This window comes from Pseudonaja textilis, chromosome 2, assembly GCF_049901715.1.
Source record: "Pseudonaja textilis isolate UNSWEBS1 chromosome 2, rPseTex1.2, whole genome shotgun sequence".
Lineage (NCBI taxonomy): Eukaryota > Metazoa > Chordata > Lepidosauria > Squamata > Elapidae > Pseudonaja > Pseudonaja textilis.
This window is the reverse complement of record NC_141991.1, coordinates 62,677,891-62,702,934: the sequence shown is the minus strand read 5'-3', so window position 1 is coordinate 62,702,934 and position 25,044 is coordinate 62,677,891. Positions and strand designations below refer to the sequence as shown.

The 25,044-nt window shown below is 40.8% G+C and overlaps 1 protein-coding gene across 2 annotated transcripts in view; it reads left to right on the top strand.

Annotated features, from left to right (window-relative positions):
- SEMA3B (semaphorin 3B) overlaps positions 1-25,044 on the top strand; it is a 50,875-nt gene that overhangs the window by 1,874 nt on the left and 23,957 nt on the right. For both annotated transcript variants that reach the window (XM_087924088.1, XM_026725615.2), the window contains exons 2-4: positions 16,894-17,020; positions 20,851-21,008; positions 22,260-22,322. In XM_087924088.1, coding sequence (XP_087780214.1) covers positions 16,930-17,020; positions 20,851-21,008; positions 22,260-22,322 — 312 coding nt within the window. In that variant the 5' untranslated portion in view covers positions 16,894-16,929. The remainder of the gene's footprint in view (positions 1-16,893; positions 17,021-20,850; positions 21,009-22,259; positions 22,323-25,044) is intronic.

The window sequence follows — 25,044 nt, the reverse complement described above, 5'->3', positions numbered from 1 at the left end:
TGTCTGAACTGCAAACTCCCAGAATTCCCGAGGAGCCGCTATTCCGAGTAGGCACCGCTTTGCCCATCTAAATCTTGGTTCCTGCTATTGCACGTCTGAAGGCTGAAAGCAGGGGAGACGGTGGCGCTATTTCCCCAGGGTAATAGGGTTTAGAGTGGGCTAAAGGCGGTTACTCCCTTGCCTTTGGCAAACCTGAGGGAGAAACAAGGTGCTGGGAAAAGAAACCTGGACCGTGGACTATTCAAGGGAAAGGAATATTAAAGTCAGGTGGTTCTTCACCATCTCTCCTCCCTTCCTTCCCCATCCTAGTGTTTGGGGAGTGAGGGTCCTGGATAAACACCTATTCATTAGACTTCTTAGATGGCCCCAGGGAAAGGGTATAAAACCTTGCATGCTGAGGGTGAAGTTGGAAGGCATATTCCCAGGATAACTTATTACTTGTAAATATTTGTGGCGAAAATCCTGGGGGATCCAAATGCTGGCCTTGAATGGCCTGCCTGCTTTGAAATGAGGAGATATGTCAGAGACCCAGATATGTCTGGAGACCCAGAAAAGGGGGACCAAATTGTAGAATTGAAGAGGTGCAGCCAGGTCTCCTCTTCCAGGTGATGCTTCATCAACTACTGGCTCCCATGTTTCTGAGGAAGAGATGGGGAGAGCAGGGATTTAATCTGCATTCGCTGTTTAGGAATCTTTGTTTTTTTTTTTTTTTGGAAACCAGAAGAATATCCCCAGCATCAGCATTTCTCTCTGCAAAGCCACTGAAGCCAGCCTGAGTGGAAGGAGGCCAGGCTTTTGTGGGACAGGGCATATTATTTTGGGATGGGGTGGGGGTTGGAGGAACATAGTATTTGCTTCCTTCCTTCCCTTCTGCATTTCATTTTGTATCTTATGCCATAGAGTAAGGATCTGAGATTTAAAATTGATATGGGCTGACATGCCTGAGTCAATACCAGCTTCTATAATAGCTCTCATGTTTTGCAGGTGTCGTTTTCAGGTGTAACTGGTATCTAGAATTATGGGAGGAAAGGTAGAATCATAGAACTGGAGGGATCTTAAAGGTCATCTAGTTCAACTCATTCTTTGATGCAAAACATTCAAGATAAAAGCATCTCCAGCAGATGCCTGGATAGTCATTACTTGAAGGTCTCCTGAGAAAGTACAAAAGAAGAAAAAAGAAACCCAATTGTTTCTGTTTTTATGATTAGACCGTGCCCATCCTGGCTCTGGTTCACATATATCCAGGTCTTTAACTTTTGCTCAAGGGACATATTTCCAATAAACCTGACAGCCTTCACTTCCTTCTCTAATTGTATCTTTGCATTTCTTTGCATTTTTCTAAAAATAGAGTACTGCAAACTAAGCACAAGACTCCAGTTGAGATTTGTCTTCTCCATTGGAGACAGATGCAAGTACCCTTAAGAGAGTTGAAAGGCATTTGAAAGAATAAAGATAGGCCTTGGACAACAGTATTCAAACAGCCAGGTTTGGACTATCTAGAAACATGAAACATTATATATCTGTTTGTTTATTTTTTAATTTTCAAAAAAATCAGGTTAGGGTTATTCAAACAACTGCTTTCCTCAAGAAAATTCTCACCATCAAATAAGATATATATTGAGGTCTTAGCTTCCTGGCATCTGAATGTATTAATCCAGTTCATGCTAACTGGTGTGGTTATGATTTCTTTTTTCTTTTGCATTGCAGGTTAAGATTAGGAGATAGTTAATTCTGTTACTTGGCTTATTATCATAGTGAAGTTGAGTCTACATAAAGGTTACATCTTGCATTACTCATTCAGGGAACCACCCATTTGTTTCCAGTGTCCACCACTGGGCAGTGCATCCAGACAGTTTTAATTTTCTTGGCAATAGTACAGGTATGCAGGTTTTGGCATGTTTGGGTCTTCCCCGTGTAAGATTGAGAGTATCTTGATGAAGCCAAAAGCACCAGCCTGAAGATGGCAAGTGGGACCTCATCGAAATGTCGCCAAGATACTCTCAATCCCACCTTTATTACTTTCTAAGTGGCAAGTATACCAAATACTCCTTCTATGCCTAAGGGAAACCTAGAATTCACAATCTCTGTTTTACGACGATAATTTATGTGTTTCGGGAAGCTTTTTCAACTGTGCAATCCAGCCTAACAGCCCTGAGATTTCAAGGTTGGCCCCATCCACCTACTATCCAAGGCTGAGCTTGCGCAGCTTCCAAAATTGGTCAAGGTCAGCTAGATGCTGCCACCTGCTGAGGTCTCACATGGTGTATCTCCACTTAAGTCCTTATATGGGCCAGTTCATTGGAGCCACCACCTTTCCCCTGTAAAAGAGAGCTTTATGCTCTAATAGAACTTTATGCTTCTCCTTTTCCCATCTGTTCAATCTCCTTCTCCTCTGTAGTGAGGAAAGAGGCCCAGCATTCAGGAGTACGTACGCCTTACGTAGGCCTTACGTCTGTTCAGCTTGTCACCCCAGTCCATGTACAGTAATAAACAGGCTTCCAGCAGTTTTTCTGGCATTGCATCTTTCTCTGGCAGCACCGTGACTATGAATCTTTCTTTTAAAGGAACAGTGCATGTTCCTCTCAAACCGAGCTGGAGGACATTCTCAGTAGCAGCAATCCTGTCAAGGATTCTGTTATCAGCGGACTCTCGGCCAGTAAGAAAACAATGAATTTGTTGGGCTTTTATCCAGAGTGACACCAGAGTTATCTTTTTGCTGTTAAAGAAAAGAGCTGCAGAATCTGCAGAAGAAACCTCAGAGTGCCATATGGTCTGAGGAGTGAAGTCCTTGGAGAAAAATTAGCCATTCGATTCAGCAGTCAGATTATTTTTTAATTCAAATGGAGCCTTTCTAGATAAATGACCCCTTCCCTTGAGTTTTCACTTTCTTCAAAAGTCAGTGCATTTTTTCCCCTCTGTTGGGAAAGTGTGATCAAGTCCCAAAGAGTAATTTTAATTTAAAATTTTATACACTACCCTTAAAGCTGAGGGATTTTTTCCTAGGGCTCTCAAATACACTGAAACCACTTCTATACAATATATGAATTACGAATCCACTAGGGCTCACATTTTAGTTTGGAGGGTTCCAGTCAACTCATACATTAAATGTATTTTACATATAATGTAAATATACATATACATATACATACATACATACATACATACATACATACATATATATATATGTTTTAAGTTTTCGCAGGTACTTACACGTATGGTATTCAGCTTTGTTCGGGTATTTTCCCACGTCATTGTAGTTGTGCTTTTAAAGTTGTAGCAACGTTTCGGCAGAATCTCACCTGCCATCATCAGGCTTTTGTATTGTGTTCGTCTATATATATCAAAGGCTAAGGCTGAGCCTGGCCCGTCAGAGGCTCCAGAGAGGGCTTTTCAAGATGAAGGACAACCTCTGAGGCTCCATCTCTAAGGTTGCCACTTCCATCCTGGAAGAAATCCCAGAGATAATGATGGTGATAAAGGTGGTGGTGATTTTGCCTGATTGATGTTACCACCTTGAATTTTAAAACATTGATCCAGCCGATTATTTCAAATATTAAAAGGCTGCCTCTTTCAAAAACAGTCCTGTCTAGGCAGTGGTGGGATTCAAAAAATTTTTACTACCGATTCTGTGGGTGTGGCTTGGTGGGCATGGCAGGGAAAGGACATTGTAAAATCTCCAGTCAGGGGTGGTATTTGCTACTCAAAATTTCCGCTACCGGTTCTCCAGAACTGGTCAGAACCTGCTGAATACCACCTCTGTGTCTAGGGAGGTTTCAGCCTTCAGGACTCAGAAATTGAACGATTGCAAGAGCAATCAGAAACTCACCTTCTCCCCAAGCATCTCCCAGCCAAAACCTGATAAAAATGAAGAAAACCAAACCCTCTGAGAATATCGGAACCTGTTTGGACCATGGATTCAATTTTCCTAAATACCTACCGGAAACAGTATGTTGCAGTCTTCCCCAAGCTGGCGCTCTCCAGAGAAGTTGGGCCTGCAAGGCCAACTAGCATGATCAAAGGCTACACTCGAAATCTTGCGAGACCTTCTGAAGAATAGAGTCCTAAATGCATCCGAAGAGTGCCTGTCTAGGGAAGAATATTATCAGTCATATGGCCATGGTCTCCCTTGAGAGTGGGGCTTTAATTCAGAACTCCGTTCTCAAGGGAGACAGTGGTCACACGGTGATGTTCTTGTTGTGACCTCTAGAGCGCAGTGATGGCCATTAGAAATATGAGCTAGCAGTAATTTTGAGCACTGATTATTACAGAAGTGTACTGTCAGAGAAATAGATTGCCATCCTTACTAGAACTACAGCAGTTGAAAAATAAAATAAAAATTGTCTAAAATTAAATAAACGCCTCATGAAGACGGCATCATCAAAACGTTTTCACCAAACTGTACCTGATTGTCAGAATTTCTATATTTATTCTTTGAGATTAAGAATTGCAAATAGTTTGAGAAAAGATTTGCATGCTGCCGTTCCCTTGAGCAATTCCTCACTAGCCCCAGTTTGCTCCCCGGTCCACCCCAAACAATTTGAACTGAATTGGAATTGTTTTTGCTGCTCCTAACATCAAAATGACATACTGAGATCACAAAGAGAGCTCTCAGAAGGTCATTGCTCCCTCTCCTCTCACTGCCGAAGCTTTTGGAGAAACAGATGATGCAAAAAAGGAGTGGGGGGGAGAATAAAACCATTACTCTACTGCTTGGCTTCAAAAATTCACACCCATGTTGTTATGATGAGAAGCTAAGAGATGGATGACAGTTTGCAAAGCAAGAAAAAGAAAGGAAAAAATGTCCAAGCCCCCAGCACTTTATTGCATTTTGAAAGTGAGCTTTATTGTCTTCTATTGGGAAAGTGTGCTTTGTCAAATATTTCTAAGCATGTTTCCATGCCACAATAATAGACTGGAGGAAGAAAAAGAAGTGGTAAATAATGTGGACAGGATCCAGGAATTTCCATTCAAAAAACAGGTCAAGTAGCTTTAATTGCAGAATCCTACAGCTTTTTCTGCCTATCTAATAAACAAGACAGAGAGGAAGCGGTTGGAGTTTTGACTGATTCTCCTTTTCTTCTGTGGGGCGACTGACTGCAAAGCAACAGGTTGCTTAGGGGGCGTTTTTTGTATGTGGGGGGGGCTTGGGCTCAGGAAGGAAGGAGACAAGAATCCCTCCCTACGGCAGAACAGAATGCCCACACGCTTGAGCAGAGCAAAATTGCTCAATTCCAATTTCAAATAAACTGACGTGGGGGTTAGGGGGGAAAAAAACCTCTCAGTTTGATAGAGATGTTCACAAAGTTAAGAAGAAATACGGCAACTTGATCCACACGTTTATGAAAGTAGATTGTATAGGCCAGGAACTGCAATATGGTACTTGAGAAATGTTCCTGTTTTAAAATGGGTACCACTACTGTCATGGAAAGATACCAACCACCCCGTCCTCTCAGTGGAGTCTGAATGTCTAGGGCTGTGCAAAGCAATGAAAAGAGACTTTGCAAATGTACAAGCCCAAAGGAAGCCACTTTTTGCAAAGCACATCAAGGGGCTGCATTCATCGCAAGGCTTTTAAAGATGCTTTAGGACAGGGGTCTCCAACCTTGGCAACTTTAAGATTTGTGGACTTCAAGTTCCTCAGCCAGGGGCTTTGCTTTTGGGATATCTGCCTGGGTATGCACACACAGAGATATCCCATCTGGCAGGATTGCCAGCAAAGCAGTTCTGGGTTCACCTAGTCCCATCTGTGAAGGCAGCCAGGGACAGTTTTCAAATTAGCTCCTGAGCCTTGCAAAGGAAGGGGCAACTTTAATATTTGGAAAGGAGGAGCCAAAGATAATCTTGTTCTAAGAAAAAATCATTCCCCCCCACCCAAACTACAATCAGTAGTTCGTCATACTTGTTCTTCCTTCATATTTTTTCTCAGCAGCAAGTATTTCAAGTTTTAATATAGTAGTAAATATCTTTTTCTCCTCCTATGAAATCAAGAGGAGAATTCTTCTGAAGGCAACATTTTGTATCAAAGAACTAAGAAAAAGGTGAATTTTGCAACCCTTACAAATCCAGAAAATGTTAATGTATTTCTCTGAATTTTGCCAGTGTGGGGAGCAACAAGGTAGAACAATGAAACCCTTCTCCTTGACTGCTAATGGAGGCCTCTTCAGAACTTAGTTTGTTCCGTGTAAGTGTGTGCTAAATTAGAATTTAACCACTTGTCTGAATTGTGAGATTTCACCTCCTGCTACTGGCCCATCCTCTTCAAGCCTTTCTGAACAGCCAGTTCTTAGTGCCTAAGCAAGGATGGCCATGAAATTCCTGTTTCAAATTTCATAACAATTTAGAAACTGGTGTTTGCCTATTACACTGGAAAGCTGGTCACTCACTTTGGCACCCAGTAACAATTTATATATTTGTATTGTACCGCCTGATTTGCTTCTCAAATTAGTGCATCCAGTTGTCAAAGGAAAAGTGACTGCAATTAAATCTACTTAAGTAGTGATTTCGAGCTCTATAATACATTGGAGGGGAATGTAGCTAGTAGAGGAAGCTGCCTGCTCCTTTTCCATCTGTAGCGCTTTTCGGAGCTACTGTTAGATTGAAAAGGCAAAGCACTATTATCCTGACTCTGGGAGGGGCTAATCCTGATACAATAGTCACATCAGTCTTACAAAAGAAAGAAAAAAAGAAAGAAAGAAAAGAAAAGAAAGAAAAAAGAAAGAAAGAAAGAAAGAAAGAAAGAAAGAAAGAAAGAAAGAAAGAAAGAAAGAAAGAAAGAAAGAAAAGGAAAGGAAGGGAAGGGAAAGCAAGGGAAAGGAAGAGAAAAGAAGGGAAAGGAAAGGAAGGGAAAGGAAGGGAAGGGAGAGGAAGGGAAGGGAAGGGAAAGGAAAGGAAAGGAAAGGAAGGGAAGGGAAGGGAAGGAAAGGAAGGGGAAAGAAAGGAAAGGAAAGGGCAAAGTTCTTCCTCCCAGGATCAGTTTCTTCCTAATGTAATAGCAGAATATATTTTTACCTAAAGCTTGTTTTCTTGCCACTGCTTTTATGTAGCCCAAAGTGCGAAGGCAGAGGTTTATAGATTGTTAGACAATGGTTTTGGCTCGGGTAATTTCTCTGGGATCTGAAGTCACTGAAAAGTTACAGTACTGCTAAGGCACAGCTGGACTCACATGGCACAGTATGCTCTGCTTTGAGATTTTATTTGCTGTGTGGTTCAGAAGGTCTGGAAAAATCCATTTATGAAATTGGCTTATACATTTATCTGTGAAATTCTCGCCACTCTGCTACCTATCTCTGAATACAATGTCCCTTCCAGGCACTGCCATAGTGTATTTATTTCTGGATGAGTAGTAGGAGAGCAGGTCAAAGAAGTAATGGCATTTGTGTTAGAAGGCAAAAAAAGAGTGAAACAATTAGTGGGCTAGTTCAGTTCGATCAGTTTACATGCTGCAATAAGTCATATTTTTTTTCTTTTTCTATTTAATCATATCGGATTGTCGGAGGCTGCCTGGACAAGTCCTGTAGCTGTCAAGCTTTTTCAGAAGTGATTTGCCTCTTCTCTGGGGTTGAGAGAAAATGACTAGCCCAGAGTCACCCAGCTGGCTTTGTGCCCAAGGCAGAACTTGAACTCTAGCCTGATGCCTTAAAACCAATCTGTCTCTTGATCGTATCCTTAATCACAGATTAAGATTTGCTGAATAAATCACATTTTGAAGGGTTCGTATTGTGCTAGGGCATCAGACATTCCTTGTGACCCTCATGGTTAGATTGATGCTCTAAAGCAAACGGAAAGAAACCCCAAAGCACAACTGAATGCAAGAGCCAATCTATGTCTTGAAAAAAATGGGAACAGCTCAGACCCAAACTGGGATAATGAGCAGGGATACAATTATTTCCTCAGCAGAAAGTTAGCAAAATCAGACAGTGTGATGGTGGGTTGGCTCTGTAGGATGGGTGCTGATGCAACCACTAACAGCCCACTAATGGGATGCAGTGTCACTACAATACAATAGTTAATCTAATGTGAAAGAAGCTTTCATGAATCCTATTTACATCTCACTGACTAGATCAATACTTTCTAAGCCCATTATGCAGTTTGTTTGATTCTGGCATCTTGGATTATTATGTGAACCCAGTCGTGATATGTGAATTTATCAATTTTCAATCCACTGATCAATATCAGTTTATTGGACAAAAGTTATTAAATAAGCATGGCTTATCTTCTGCTCCTTGAGCCAAGGATATCATGATACGAAATGTCCTTTTCCACTCCTTCAGTAAGCTTTATGTTTAGCAAAAGAGAACGTTGTAAGAGTTTTTATTTGGAAAGGTATAACTAATCTTGTATTCATCTCTTCCTGTGCTGCGTTCTGGGTTGCTGGTATCCTTTGCATCTTCATAAAATAGTGATCCCTTGCTAGATGAAAGGCAAATCCATCCAGTCTTTTTAAAACATGGTAGTTAAAAAAAATACTTATGATCTTCTGCTCACAATGACTATAAAGAACACTGTGTAGACTGTCTTTTACACCATTGGCATGAACCTAAAACAATGAATTATCATCTTCAAGAATCTCACCCATCTTTCTAATCAAACCCTCCTGACTTTTGCAGCCCAAAGTGTAAGTGTTCTAAATCTATGAGAGAGTGCACTTGCTCTGCGCACTCATATGAATATGATTAATCTAGAGGCAACAAAGCAAGATAGCAGAAAGGCAGCTACTAATGGAATTGGCATTGCATTTGGGGCAAGGCAGACATAATTAGACTTCATGCCGGGAAGCCTTACAATGCTCTGTAATCCCTGCATGGTCACATAGCTCACTCTTGCTCAACAAAGGGAGTGTTTCACTACCACCACCATTTTAATAAGTTGTAATGAAGCCTTTATTTGGAGGAAGACTCTCGTCTCCAGTGATCACATCACACGGCCCATATGGGCTGCCACTCAAATGTGTTGACCTTGATGAGGATAGCAAAGAATTTGTGAGCCTGGAAAAGGCAGTGTGCAGAAAAGAGTTGTCAGATTCTGTCTAAACATTTACTCATCCTTATATGTGGACGTAGGTGTGTGCGCACACTTTTGAGGGAGTGTTGACTCCTGGCAATTATCTGGAGAAGCCCCTGTTTTCTTGGCAGGATTTTTGGAAATGGTTTTGCCATTGCATTCTTCCTATAGCTAAGAGAAAATGACTGGCACGAGGTCAGCCAGTTGGCTTTCTAAATCCAGAACTAGACCTGTTTCAAGCTTGGTGCCTCACTCTCCTATTGCATCTATGGTCACAGCATTCCTGTACTTCTTACATTGCCAAAATGAAAAGGAGAAAGAGAACCAACAATTTTAAAGGGAAAAAAAAACATATGGGGGGGGGTACTATATGTAAGAAAGGGGAAATAAAAGCAACTTGATAAGAATGGAGCATGGTTTGGGTACATGGAATGTTGACTACAGATAAGAATATAAATGAATATCCAAGGAAGGTGAATAGTGTGGAACAAAATGAAATTCTGACAGATACCTTCTACATTGCAATATTTATTTACAGGTGTTCACTGTAAGATCAAAGAACACCTTGCATGTTATCCAAAAAGATATCTGCAAAAATCTACAGGGCCTGCAATCAATTTGCAGGTGCACACATCCTTTTTAACAGATACACATTTTTTCTAAAGTTAATCAAGCCATAAAAGTGAGGGGAGTGTTAGTCTCTCTTTATTTCTTTGTTCTCCGTGGGTTAACAAGCTCCCAGAAAAGGCAAAAACTGTGTGTTCACCTGATCTCTTGGCAAGGTTCATTAGTTGACATTTCAGCCATTGAAGAGATACAAGAAAATCCTCCTGCGTTAGAGCTGGGCTTACCCAGCATCTCTATAATTTCGAGAGGAAGCTGGCATTGCTTAATGGCCAGAGAGGCAAGGAAATAATTGCCACAGACAAATGGGCTCAAAGGTGGCCTTCTCGGCATGAAAAGAAGGCGCTGGGTGAAGATTCCTCCAGGAACAATGCAAAATAGGGTTGAAGTAAATAAAGATGTAGGAAGAAAGGAGCTGAATTCACTGTCTTTGCTGGGAGCTTGGATGGCAGCATTTCCTTTGGCACACGGAAGGGAATTCTGTAGTTGTGCTTTTGGCATCTACACCAAGGAGAGCATTTACTGATTATATGACAGCTGGTAGGCATTTTGCAACCCCAGATACTGGGATTACCTAAGAAAAGAATCAAGCCAGACCTTGGCTGTAGATTGCATCCAGACAGGGATGGGATTCTATCAGTTTGCACCTATTCACTAGAACCAGTTGTTACCATTCTAAGCAGTTCGGAGAACTGGTTGTTAGAAGAAATTACTGGACTAATCCTGTAAGGAAGGCAGGAAGGAAATATTCTGGTGTTGCTTACAGAAACTGCCTCTCGGTTAATCCTTATTACATTCTTGGCAGAACTAGACTTCCTGTCTCAGGAACTTCTCTGGAGTTTTTTTTCCCTCCTTTGCTGGTACTTTGCTTGTGTGGAATGACCATTTAAAAGTTACAATGGCACTGAAAAAAGTAACTTATGACCATTTTTCACACTTACGACTGTTACAGCATCCCCAAAGTCAGGCGAGGCCAGGTGCGGAGATGCATGCCTCGATGTGAGTGATACTGAGTTGGCCACGCCCAGCCAATAATATGACCACCAAGCCATGCCCACCAACTAAGCCACGCCCACAGAACCAGTTGTTAATTTTTTTGAATCCCACCCCTGCATCCAGATGAGTTATACAGGCAAGCCAAAGTAGCAACTATACCAGTAATGGCAAAACTTTTGGGCCCCAAGCGCCCAAAGCATGTACACACATGCATATCCAAAATGCAAGGCGCCCCCCACATGCATGCAGCACCATGCATGTGCACACCTCCCCCCCGCATGTGTGCCCACCCCCACATGCATGCCCTCCCTCCCGCATGCCTGTGCATGCCCCCCCCACATGTGTGGCCTCCCCCTCCATGCCCGGCCTGCGTGCATGCACTCTGCCCCCACACATACACAGCAGAGACCTGAAGGCTAGCTGGCCAGTGGGAGGTGTACGCGCATGCACAGTGCAACTTAGCTGGGGCGACGGTGGACATGCCCATAGAGAGGGCCCTGCGTGCCACCTGTGACATGCTGCCATAGGTTTGCCACTACGGAACTATACTAATGTGCTATAAACAACTTTTCAATCAACACATCGGTTGCTTTCAGAATACGAGGGAGATGGGTGATTAAGAAACATGCAATAAGAATATGATTCATTTAGAGGCAACAAAGAAAGATAGCTTAAAGGCAGCTATTAATGGAATTGGCTTTGCATTTGAGGCAAGGCAGGCATAATTAGACTACATACATGGAAGCCCTACAATTAACACTTTCTGTTACCGTATCAATCTATCTTTTGTCCCTCACTGACCTCACATTTAGCACCTGGTAATTTCTTCCAGAGCTCAGGCAAAAGGGTCAGTTTCATTTTTCATCCAATTTACATGCATATTCATTCAGTATATGCAAGACTTAAAAGTGGAAGTGCAACTTCTTTGCCTGTCTGGACCTCTCATGAGCCTTAACACAATATACTTTTGAACCTCCTCCAAAGGTTGGAGGTATCAGCTGTATGGTACCGCCAACTCTCATGTGGTGGTTCCGTACCTTCCTAAAATGCGGCAATCATTTGTGTTTCCTGGGAAGGAGAGACGGGACCCTTAAATACTCTATTATGGAATGAGTTTGGTTCTTTCATCTGTCCGATTTAATATCTATATTAAGCCCCAAGAGACATTATTTACAGGTCAAAGAGAGGCATCATCAACATGCAGTTGATTCTCCCACCCCCAAGTTTTGTATCTCTACCCTGGTCCTCCTGGGATATATATGGCAGAAGTGTCTTGAGAATGTCGGGTTGGACAGGGAGAAACAGGGACAGGGTTGGACTAGATGACCTACAAGGTCCCTTCCAACTCTGTTAATCTAATAATCAGATCTTTAAATGGACTTTATACTGAGCCTTAGCAAAATTGGATGTTCCTAAGCTTCAGGTCCTGCTGCTTATCCATGGGTGTCAAGTGCCCTAGCAAGTTCCATATTCTGCCTAATGTAGGAAAAAATGGTCTTGAAAATCACGCTAAATCAAATTCTAAGAACAGAGATAATTTTAACATAAACTCTCTTGTATAAAATGTGAACCACAAGATAGGCTTTCTAAATGTTTCATACGTGAAACATACTACGCATTCCATAATCACACAGTGATTAAATTGTAGCTGAAGAGATGGCACTTGATCCCAAAACTGATGCTTAACTGGCCACAGGGATTTTTCTCAATTATGTAGCTCAGTGATTCTTAAACTTAATATTTATCCAGGAACAATGCAAAATAGAGTTGAAATAAATAAAAATGTAGGAACTCCCATAAATAAATCTAATCATTTCACTGCAGTGAAGATCAGGCAGGAAACAAATATCTTGTTTTTTTATATATAAATAAGTTTTAAATAATTCTGTATAATTGGAGAGGTCTCAGCTTGGGTGGCAAGATCTCTGCAGGGTACAGTTAAAGCAAAAGCCAAGATGTCTATGACAGTGTGATTGAAGCTCTACCTTTCTTTAAATGTGTGATGGAGTTTTTGAGTCCTTCATCATGGCTGCCATCTTTTATCTTTTTGTGCGTGTTTTTTTAAATAGCTCTGCTCTGTGGAAGCCTCACCATAGGCCTGCCCAGGCAAAGTGTGGAGCAAAGCATTTTTATTTTATTTATTTATTTGATTTATCAATCGCTTACAAGATAATAGGTATAAGTATAAAATGAGTAAGAACACAGGAAATAGGTACGAATAAATGGGGACAATAGGACAGGGACGGTAGGCACGATGGTGCACTTATGCACGCCCCTTACAGACCTCTTAGGAATGGAGTGAGGTAATTGTGGATAGTTTGAGGTTAATGAAGTGGGGGTTTGAGGATGCAACAACAGTCAGGTAGTGCATTCCAGGCATTGACCTCTCTGTTGCTGAAGTTGTACTTTCTGCAATCGAGTTTGAAGCAGTTTACATTGAGTTTGTATCCGTTGCATGTCGTTGTATTGTTGCGATTGAAATTGAAGTAGTCATTGACTGGTAGGACATTGTAGCAGATAATTTTGTGCGTTTAAGTCCAACCATAGGTGGCATAGTTCAAGGTTGTCCAAGCCCAAAATCTCAAGCCTGATGGTGTAGGGTATTCTGTTGCGGGCAGAGGAGTGTAGTACTCTTCTTGTGAAATACTTCTGGACTCATGCAATTGTATTAATGTCTAATATAAGTGCAGATTCCAGACTGATGAGCTGCATTCGAGTATTGGTCCAGCAAAAGTTTTATATGCTCTAGTTAGCAATTCAATATTTCTGGAGGAGAAGCTTTGTAAGATTAGATTTACAGCTCTTAATGCCTTTTTGGCAATTTTATTACAGTGAGCTCTGGCGCTTAGGCCATTTGATATGAGAACTCCAAGGTCATTGACAGAGTGAGGATCATTAACGAGGTCATATCCGCCTAGTTTGTATTTGGTGTACTGATTTTTTACCAATGTGTAGGACAGAGCATTTGCTGGTCAAGATTTGGAGTTGCCAATTGTTTGACCATTCAGACACATAATCAATTTGAAGGACAGTAGCATTGTCGGTGGGGTTGAATAGTTTTACGTCATCCACAAAGAGGATGCAATTACTTATAAGGTGATCGCAAAGGTCATTTATATAGAGCATGGCAGGAGTTGACAGTGTCCTCAGCATGCGGGTGTAGGCAAAGCAGCAGGTCTGTCAAAACTTGCTTGCCCTTTGCTTGGCCAAGGCCATAGCTGGTTCACCCAGCAGGGAATCAAGCCCAGAGGGAAGGTGGATGATGCTTCAACTTTGCCTGGGCAAATCAGGTTTAAAAAGAATGTGCAAACTCCGTCCAAATTATTCCTGACATCTGATGGGGAGGATCACACTCTACAATTGACAGCTGTTCCCATGAGCCTTAACTTTTTACACAATTCTTCTCCCTCCTCCTTTTCTCCTGCTTCTCTTGTTTATTTTTCTCCCCTTCGTTCTCTAAACATCGCTCTACTTTGTTTATGGATCTAGACATAATTTCCTTTGACGTCATCATAACTATGATGTCTGACTTTAAAATTGCAGCACTGCTTGTGGATTTTGGTTACTTGGCAGGTTCCTCCTGGCTTGACAATACATGTGAAGTGAAAATGACCTCTGCTTTTCTAAACAGATCACAAAAACAAGACATAGTAAAGCTGGTTGTTTTAGCATTGGACTAGGAGTTTATTTCGAAGTGCAATTCATGATTTTCCTCCAATATAGACCAGGAATCTTCTAAAGTGAAGTGAAAGGCCTTTGAGGGCCTTTGGAATCGAGTGACTGTCATTTTGACTTTTTTATGGTACAATAGTTTTGCTTTTTAATGGTCTTTATGATTTTACTAAGTTTTATGTGTAAACTGCTGGTGTAATTTTCCCCCCATAAATAAATGCATCGAATAAACTGCGAGCCATTTGGAGGCACTTTTTAATAAATACATAAATAGACAAATTATAGTGGTGTCCTCCCCTCCATCTTTCTTCTGCTCTTGCATCTAACTCAAAATGTATCCTTGCTTGTGAACTGTTCCATTATCCATGCACTTTCTCTTTTTTCTTATTGTTCTTTCTGCAATATCAATGTAGAGATGGTAAACATGCAGAACTATAACTTCATTAATTTAACAACAGCCACATGTAATTTTTGCAGGATTTCTATGGAGGCTTATTAGAGTCTGAGAGTGAATTCTGAATAGTCTTTGAAGCATTATTAGCTTGTGTCTGATTTACATGAGTAGAAAATACCTCTATTCATAAGCTTTTGTTTCACTTTCACTGCTGGATTTTCTGACAGAGTGACTTGAAGCAAAGTGGAAAGAGAATCCAGTTCTCCTGTTTGTAAATACTCAATAACACTCTAGTTCCGTGATGGCGAACCTATGGCATGCGTGCCACAGGTGGCAAGCAGAGCCATTTGTGCCAGCACGCGAGCTGCAGGCAAACTTACCTCACTGCACTTACCTCACAGTTGATTTTTGATGGGTTTGAGGCCTTTTTCGGCCTCCCAAAGGCTGGAGGAAGACTTCTGCAGGCTTTGCAGGCCGAAAATTAGCCCCGTTTCATCACTTCCTGTTTTTCTGAAAATACTAGAAGTGACGAAATGGAACTAGTTTTCGACCTGCAAAGCCTGCAGAAGCCTTCCTCAAGCCTTTGGGAGGCCAAGAAAGGTCTCAAACCCGCCGAAAATCATCTGTGAGGTGCAGTGCAGATAAGGGGGCAGTGGGGGTGGGGGATGGGGATTGCACGTGCATGCATAGGGAGCAAGGAGGGGGCGTGCATTACCTTCTGGGTGCTGGCCTGCGAGCATGGAAGCGCGCACAGTTTTTGGAACAGGAGCCCAAAAAGATTAGCCACCACTGCTCTGGTTGATCTTACCCAAGAATAATTGATTAGATTGTCTGGGAATGCTAGATACCGTAGGTCAGAAACATCTATATGGCAATGGATTAGCTGATCCTGTTATACCTGGACAAGTTTTTAATATCCTTACAAATACATATTGCAGTCATGTTAGCCTGCAGCTACTACACATTCCATATATTTAATTACAGCTCAGTTATTCTATGTATGTGAATAAAAACATTCCTCAGACCGGCCCAAAATAGTTATGATTTTAAAATATTGCTCTACTTTCTAGAGAATAAATCTCTGTGGTTGCAGATTTGCATAACACAGATACTGCAGAAGGGTAATCTAGAAAATTGATAGTGCAAAATAAGTTTAAAATGGTCTTGGCAGTACTTATTTTTTCTGGTCTGCTATGGAAAGCAAATAATTCTGCCAAGTTTTAGCCTGATATATTTAAAACTGAAATAATGGCCTGTATGGAAGGGGGGGGGGAACAAATCTGCAAGTAGCCAGATATGTTTAAGGGAACGAATATACATAGTTAGGTTTGCCTTTCTCTGTAACACATGTGTTCAAAATGACCACAACAGATTATGCACTCATCTGTAACTTTCTGGTATCTGATAGAGAAGGAAATATAGCAGCAGTGATTGAGACAAAAAGATACAGAAGAACGGACTAGAACTTGAATCAAAGGAGTTCTGTGAAGTATTGGGCTTGCAGCATGGCCAAGGATAGACAATTGTGTGTCATTCAGAAGTTTTGGATTCCAGTTTTTGCTAGCTCCAACCATGGTCAGTTACAAGAGACTGTGGGGAATGTAGTTCAAAATTTCTGGAAGATACCATTTTGCATGTATCTAATCCAAAGAAAACAATTGCACCTTATGTCTTGTGCTCCTCAAATAAAGTTCCATCAGGTGATCCCTTGAATCTGCTAAAATGCATCTTAGAACTGCATGTGGCTCCTGAGAAACAAGTATGTCTTCTGATGGTAGAAACATTGACTCTGTTATTGCACTAAAATTCCTCCATTAGGTTCCTTAGTTCCATTTTTCTCATTTTAATTTTCAATTTGATTTGATTTGATTCAAGCTCCTGCAATGTACCTCAATAGTCTCTGGGTTTAAATCCAACACCCATTTGTTATACTGCTCTGCATTCAAATCAACAAGATTACATTTGGATCTAAGTTACTGCAAGAGTCACTGCACTCTTCAAGCTACTAGCATTGCTTCTGGGTTACTCCTTACACTGCTTAGCCAAAATAGGTAAATCTAACTGGGAGTAGATTAGTGTTTCTCCTTCTAAAGCAAGCTATGTGTTTCCCTCTTCATTGCTCCTGTCACTTTGTCCTTCTCCCATTTATCCTCCTAGGAGGACTGACTTGGCGAGCACAGTCTCACTCTTGCTTTTCCATCTTTCAGCCACCCAAGTCCAGAGAAGAAGAGGCAGCAGCTACTATGATCCAGACATTGGCCTTCCTTCTGCTGCTGGCTGGGAAAGGGACTACAGTTACCACTACCAGTCCCCGTGTGAAGCTCTCCTTCCATGGTAAGGATGGGAGTAAGAGGTGGGAAGGCAGGAGAGTTTCTCTTGAATGGAAACCAAGTTGGGTTCTGTAGAATCTCTTGTATTCTGATAGAGCAATACTCTTGTGTGAATGATGTTAAGGGGAAAGCCTTCTTGAGATGACCCATGAAACAGTAAGTGGAGACAGAGCTGATCTTTATGCAAAATAGGATCTGGGTCAGCTACTAATCTATGTACAGAGATTTTGCATCTTGTGAAGATTCATTTGCCATTTTAACTCTGCTGTTCACCTAGGACACACAAATTGTGTCCCAATTCTTTAGGTTGTAATTAGGCTTTAAAAAAATGCCTGACCTGTGTTTGGACAAGGAAATCTGTTAACAAGAATCTGGAATAACCTTATTCTTGGATTAGTGAAACTGGGCAGTATTCCTACCTCCGTGAAACATACAGCAACTTTCCTTCACTGAATGGGCATGATCTGTCCAGGGAATTGAGGTCTCACTCAGCTGTGAGAACTACAAATTGCTGGATGGGAAGAGATGTCCATATGGGAGGTGGAGGAGGACATCACACATGGGAAGAAGTGCAAGCAGATGAGCTTTTTAAAGGTGAAGCACTGATTTGAAGCAGGCACTTGTCCTCTTTCAACAGAGTTTGGAGGATATTCCTCATTTTTGTTCTATTCCAGAAACTTTATGTTGTTGTTTTTTTTAAGTTGACCCAAAGTCAGGTTAGATTGGCTAATTTGGCATTGCACTTCTCAAAGGGGAGCCCTTGTTTCTGCTGGTCCTTTAGTTGGGTCTCAGACAGATCAGAGCTGCTGGATGGCTTTGGCATCCAGTTTAATCTTCAGTCCAAACTGAAGTAGATTAAGCCGGAGGCCATAGCCTAACGGAGTAAACTGGACTAATTTCAGTTTAAACTATTTCATTGAGTTATTGAAAGGAAAAACTACACTGCTGGGAGTGTAACGTATGCAGCTTTGTGCTGCTGGGGGGAAAAAAAGGCAGGATATAAATTTAATGAAATAAATAAGTTGGTGCAGCTGATCCGGCTGTGATTTCTCATCATCTCTTGTAGTTGAGATCGGCAACAGCTCATTAGCGGGTGGACTGCTCCCCTGCCACTCACTTTCTTTCACTTCCTCACAATGCCTGATTTGTTCCCGCTGCTGAAGGCAGATTAGGCTCTGGGTGTAAAGAAAGAGTCCTTTCTCTGAGCAGATGCCTGTTGTGCTGGGAGATTAATGTCACGCTGGTTGAGGCTGGTAGCCTATTAAAGTTGGTGGGACCAATCAAAGAACAGGCTGAAAAGAGGGGTGTTAGGGTGGGATTTGATACAGGCAGAAATTGGATTTGGGATGGGGGGCAATCAGATTATAATAGAAGTTTCCCCCACAGCCAGCTCTCTGCCAATGGCTTGAATGACTCTAGGTTGGAGCAGGTTAATCACAAACAGCTGAGTTGTGTATGCGAGATGAATCTTGGATTCAGACATGCCATTACTTGCATTTTTCAACACATACACATACACAAAGAGAGAGAGACAGAGAGAGATACCCCTTATGTCCAAGGGAGTGCCCAGTGCAAAAAAAAAGGGCAGGGGGGATTTTTTGGCATGTTTGTTGGATTGTTGGGTAAAAAAACATAGGCTGCTTGCTTGTTTTACATGGAAGACATAGTTTCCAGGCTAATAAGCAACAGGCTATTTTAAATGTGCAAAAATCCCTATAAATGGGTGCAATAGGTAAGCCATTTGTGATTGTCAGAAAGAAGACAGGTTTAAAGGTTTATCTTCCTAACATCTCTACAGCCCAAGGGCCTTTACCAGTTCAGGCTATAGGACTTTCCCATTTAGATGCTTATGATTGCTGGGTTGAATGTAGCAAAGTGACAGGAATGTTCAAGGATTAACTGTTAATCTAAGACATGAGTAGTGTGTGTGTATGTGTATGGGGGAAACCAGAGGAGTGAATAGGGCTCAGAGACCAGATGATGGCACTGACTTGACCAAGGGCATCTAATATTTGTATCTAGCGGCTTGGATGCAGAAAAACCTTTTGATGAAATATATTGGCAATAGTTATTTGTAATTTTGTTCATTTTTTTTGGTTAGGAACTCTGAAAATGCATTATTTATTTCCAAAAATATTAGTGAAGACTAATGGGAATTTTAGCAGAGAACGATATACAACAGACTGTCCTCTCTCAGTTTTACTCTTTGGAAACTTAAGTTTGTGCAATTTGTCAGTGGGGAGATTCAGTTTGTCCTTTTCAGGGCAGGAGAACATATCGTACTGCACTTTGTACAGTAGAGTAGAGTACTCAAATGATCAGTTAGATTTAGGGATAGATATTTCAAATTAAGGTTACATCTTCACTGACAAACTTCAATCTTCCATATCAATTAATGGATGGTTTTTGAGACTTCTTGATACAATATTAACTAATTTGAAATAGGACTGAAGTTTTGGAGAACTTCTCTGGACAATTTTGAAGTTGTCAGAGATCAAATTCGACCTTATTAAAATCTATCTGTCTTTCTTGCTCTCTCTCTCTCTCTAATGTGAACATGTGTGTATCAACATATTAACACTTCTTATGTGAAGATTGATATTCAGAAAAAATGGATTCATCCTTGTGTTAGCTTCTGGCATACCAAGTCTGATTTGATCCCCGTGATCTTGCTAAATTAACATTATGGGAAGAATGCAAAAGTGAAAATAGAAAGCCAGTCCTTTTACTGAAATTCTTGGATGATTGTATACGATAGATTAATTAATGGGATCAGATGATAGGGTTTTTTTTATGTTTGAAGACTTGCAGCAGAAATATAATGTGTCACTTTTAATTATAGCATTCTATAAATGAGCCATCAGCCTTGTGTTGGAGTTCTCTAAAGTATTAGAGAATTTAAAGTGTACTTTACAAAAAATAAAATCATAATTGGTAATAATAAACAGCCATTACAATATATTAAATTAGTTATATTAATTATAAGTTATTAAAGCATAGAATAACAAACTTGAGGTCTAGTACATGAATGTCAATACAGAACTATTTGGGAACATCTTTATCCCAGTTCCATAGATTTAAAATTATAGTTAATTCAATAAAACTCACGTCTGCTAGACATCAGTGCATATTTTCAAAAAAAAAATGGTTGGAGATGTGGTTCTCAAAATACATAGATTATTTTGGTGTAGTTTTTTTATCATGATTATGAATTATATTCCAATGGTGTAAAAGATAATAGGAAATAGATGCTGCAGGTGTTGATGATTTCAAAGAAACAAACAAACCAATAAATCATATAATTTTTACAAGGAATTCCAAGGGAAAAGAAATCACTTAGTTCTGTTCAGCCACTGTATTTTTATGCATAGTTTCATTCTGATATAGACACATCACAGTGATAACCATCAAGTCATTTTCTTAAGTCTGTTTTTATCTTTGAAGAAATAATTCCTTATTATTCTACATGTACTCAATGGACAAGCAGCAGAATGGCACTCCTACATTTTTCATAGGTCACATGAACATGATAACCAGAATCATTTATACAAAATTATTCATCAGAAGGACTCTTAGAATGCACACAGGGAGCTAGTCACCCAGAACAGTCTGAAACAAGTATGACTCTCTGTTCCCTGCATACAACATATATGAATAGCCATAAAGAAAAAGCATTAAACCATCCATATTTTGTTCTTTTCGTTTATTTAGCTTGCACCACACTTGGTTGGCTTCATCTGATTCTCTTCATTCTGGCCTGCAGAACATAAATAAAATAAATAAATAAAATCTTTTTGTAGTTGGGTAACAGGCCATCTTCTATATTTTCTCCAGACCTGAAGATGCGACATGGGCTGCGCACCTATGAGTTGGAACGCTCTTGTTGCTACGATGCACTGCTCCTGGATGAAGAGAGGGGTCGGCTTTTTGTGGGAGGCAAAAACTACATGGCATCCTTGAGCCTGGACAACATTAGCAAGCATGACAGGAAGGTAAGAAGCCTATGTACTGCACCAGACTTGTACCTCAACCTGGCTGCTCCAGGGATATTCAATTATAAGCTCTGCCGCCCCTATCAGTCTAACCAATGGCTGTGTTGCCGTGGAAAGACACAATGTAGTGGTTACTCTACCCAAATATTTCTTCCCTTCCCTTTTGTTAAAGAGGAAGGAATGGCTATCCCACAAAAGCTTGTGGAGGATATTTGGCCCAATTTATACAGATCCCACTATCTGTGAGATGGGGAGCAAATAACTGTGATAAATAAAATGTATTTGGAGATTACCAAGGATCGACTACATGCTGAAAACTGCTTGGGTTTGAGAATGTGGTGGAATAACAGCTCTTTTACTAAGAATAAAGAACAACATGATTCAGACATTTTAAAATGTTGGCTCTCCAATGGCCTGCTCTGGTCTGGAATTTATTGCAGCTTCTCTTCCCTGAGGAAGGAGACATTTTCCTCCTCATGAGAATGAACCTCACAAAATATCTCTGGGAAGGTTCCCAGCTTAATGAAATGGGATGGTGGGGGGGAGTGTGCTGATAGTCTCTATCCTGGACTATTGATGGAAACTGCATACTGGCCCAGCAGGAGAAAAGCTTTGAGGATGCAATACAGCCAAACCATCTTTGACCCCTTTCTCCTGAAGCACCAGTTTTCTGTGGCAGCACTTCAGTTTGGGGAAATCTCTGCTTCAAGAGATTAGTTCATTCACTGCTCAGTTTCTGCACATTTGCTGTTTAATTTTTAAAAAATAAGAACTGGGGCTCTCATTGCTTTTTTGTCAGATTCTTTTTGCAGTGGCTTTATACTTATTTTTTTGTTTTCACAAAGAGCTATGGTCTGAAGGACAGCCAATGGATTGCTTGCTTGCTTGTTTACTAAACAAATAACTGCCCAACTTACACACAGTGACTCTTAAATGTAAAACTCAATAACATTAATTTGAATGAGCTGCACTAGGCAAAGCATTCGTGGTGATCTCAGTCTTGCAGTCCATCAGTCCACCATTACTTTTACAGCATTCCGCCTACTTCCTGATAGCACTAGGATATAAACAGCAGGGAAATTGTGGATCCAGACTAAGGAAAAAACACCAGAATTCCCATGTATGCTTTTAGTACCAGGGCTTTAGTAGCATTTGACAAGGCTGTAATGAATGACCAGACTAGAGGATTACCCCCTTTGGAGTGTCATTGGTTGGTTTTGCCATTAATCTTCTCCATTTTTGCTCTCACAGATTTATTGGCCCGCGCCTGTGGAATGGAGAGAAGAATGCAACTGGGCAGGCAAAGATATCAATGTAAGTGACCATTGGGGGAAAATATATTAATTAAGCTATATGTGCCACTGGTTTTTATTTTATTGTTGCTTTATTTTACTTTGCTGTTTTACTGTTCTTACTTCTTCGTATCATCATCATCTTTGGGGAATTTATATTTTGTCATATCTGGTCTTTGACCATAAACAAAGGCATACAGCCAAACAAACATCCAAGGCATAAAGTGAAAAGGCTAAGAAGCACTAGGAGATGTGACGCAAATCAGATGCTTCCAGAGTGAACGAACAGAGAGCCACAAATACTTTCATTGTATTAATGGGCTCTAAGTTAACTTAAGTTAACCACAATAATACAGGAGCACCAAACTTGATTGCAGGAAATACAGCTTCAGCAACACAGTGGTCAATGCCTGGAATACACTACCTGACTCTGTAGTTTCTTCTCCAAACCACCAAAACTTTAACCTTAGATTGTGTACGGTTGACTTCACCCCATTCCTAAGAGGTCTGTAAGAGTCACGCATAAGCGCACCAACGTGCCTACCGTCCCTGTCCTAATGTTTCCTTTTATTTGTACCCATTTCATGTAATCACAATCAAGTTTATACTTATATCTGTTATCTAATACACGCTTGACAAAGTAAACAAATAAAAATAAAAATAAATAACTAAAAACTTGAGCTTGGAGGATCCTGATTCACCCGAGACCTTTCATTTTTTGTAGAATGCCTTTGAGGATCTTATAGAAGTGGATTTTCTTACCTGTAAAATGTTTTCTCTCTTCCCAATCTGTCAACTGGTGGCATTCTGCCCTAGCCCCATGAGGCCCCATAAGGGCTGTAAGGGTCACTTTGGAGGACTGGCTTGTGCACTTAGAGATTCTTCTTTTGCTTTGACCCACCCTGACCTTCCAGGAGATAAGAAAAAGGTTCCCACTGTTTTGGCAGGAGTGGAGATGAACCAGGACACCTTCAGATTTATGCCTTGATAAGTGTCAGACTGAGCGAGAAGGGGCTCAACACCCTGGTTATAACTCATAGAGGTTATGCAAAAAAGGAGCAGCGTGAAGTCAAGTCTACAAAAAAGAAGCTAAGTGAGATGGAATTTCTTCCAATCAGGTTCATTCCCCCATCCCCAATAAATACATACTTCATCAAAACATATAGTAAATTTGCCCACCCAATAAGATCTCAAACTTTATTCAGCTCTGAAATAACCTTTAAAAATATTTTATCTCCTTATGGAAGATCAGCAGGGAAGACATCAGATTTACCACCATGAGCACTGTGTATCATAAAATGGGAATCTTTATAGAAAAAGATCACCTCTGAGCTCACATGAGCTGGGCTGAATCTACAGGAGCAGATTGTCTCTGAAGTACCCTGTGGTCAAGCCTCAGAGGGGTGTATAAATCAAAAGCAGCATCTGGAACTTGAAAATTCAACTTGAAAGCTTATTGATAACCAGTGCAGCAACCAGAGAATTATTTTTTTAATAGATGTTGGTCACTTAACTATCTCACACCAACATCCTTGCTGCTATGTTGTTACCAACAGAGCTCTTTTGTCATCTTTAAGGCCAGTCTCGTGGAAATTATTTCACAATAATCTAAATAATGTAGTTATAAAGGCATGAGTAAGAGAGATGTAGGACCTAAAAGCTTCAAGACCAAGATTTTGGGTATGTTCGGTTGGCTTCCCTAATTTCTAAAATGGCTGCTGAAAAAGAAAGACCAATTTTTTCCCAAGTGCTCTTTCTTAGCTTCCGTTGAAGTGCTGGGACATTTTCTCTGTTTGAACAGTACAGCGTGGCATTCTGCGGTGAACTCTGTTGGCCCTTTAGCCAAGGGCAGGCAATGGTGATGTGGTCATGATAACTTCATAGGCAATAGTTAATTATTTGCGTGTTAAGCAACACCAAGATCGAGCAAGACTGACTCCAGAGGAATGTATGAAGCATCAATGATACAGCTATTGGCTTCTCTTAATACACATGGCCTATATTAAAAGGACTTGGTAGTTTGTAGTTTAAGATATTATGGCAAGTCGGCATCCTGTAGGAAGCAAGCCATCCTGTTCTGTCATAATGTGGTTTATTTGTTTCGGTATGTCATGTTATGGAACCAGAGTAATTGTATTTTGCTAACAAGTATTTAAGATTTAGTGTACTGTATAATGGCAGTGGTCTTACTATGTATAAAGCAAAGAAGGAATATGGCCCATTAAGTGGAGTAAAAATATCAGCAACAGACCAGTAGCTTCAAACAGGGCCTTTACAGTTGTCCCAGTGGGACTAAATTTCTCGGACTTTTTGCCTGTGATACAAGTGGTGTTCTTCCATTGAGTTACAACTTTTATTCTGAATGAAGGAAATAGGCCTAGAAACAAAATCCCAGCAAGGAGAGATTAGAGTTAAGTCAACTGGGCACAAGAGTTGTCCTAAGTCATATTATTCCTGCTTAAAACTCAAATGAGTTGCCATGGCACCATTCCAAAACCGAACAGAAAACACCTCTTTCCGCTCCTCCTTTTTCCACAGGTTTCATTCCAGATAGGAATCCAACTAATCCTGCTGGAAAGACTTCTCTTCTACTCCACTGAGCCCAGCAGATAGCAAGGAGGCTTGTGGGGAGGGGGAGGGGGAGGCAGGTGGCCAGAAAAATGAGGCTGCTATTGATGGAGGAGAGGTGCCTCTTTCTGAGCTGGAATCCCACCCCCTACCCGTAATAGCTCTCCACAGTTAAT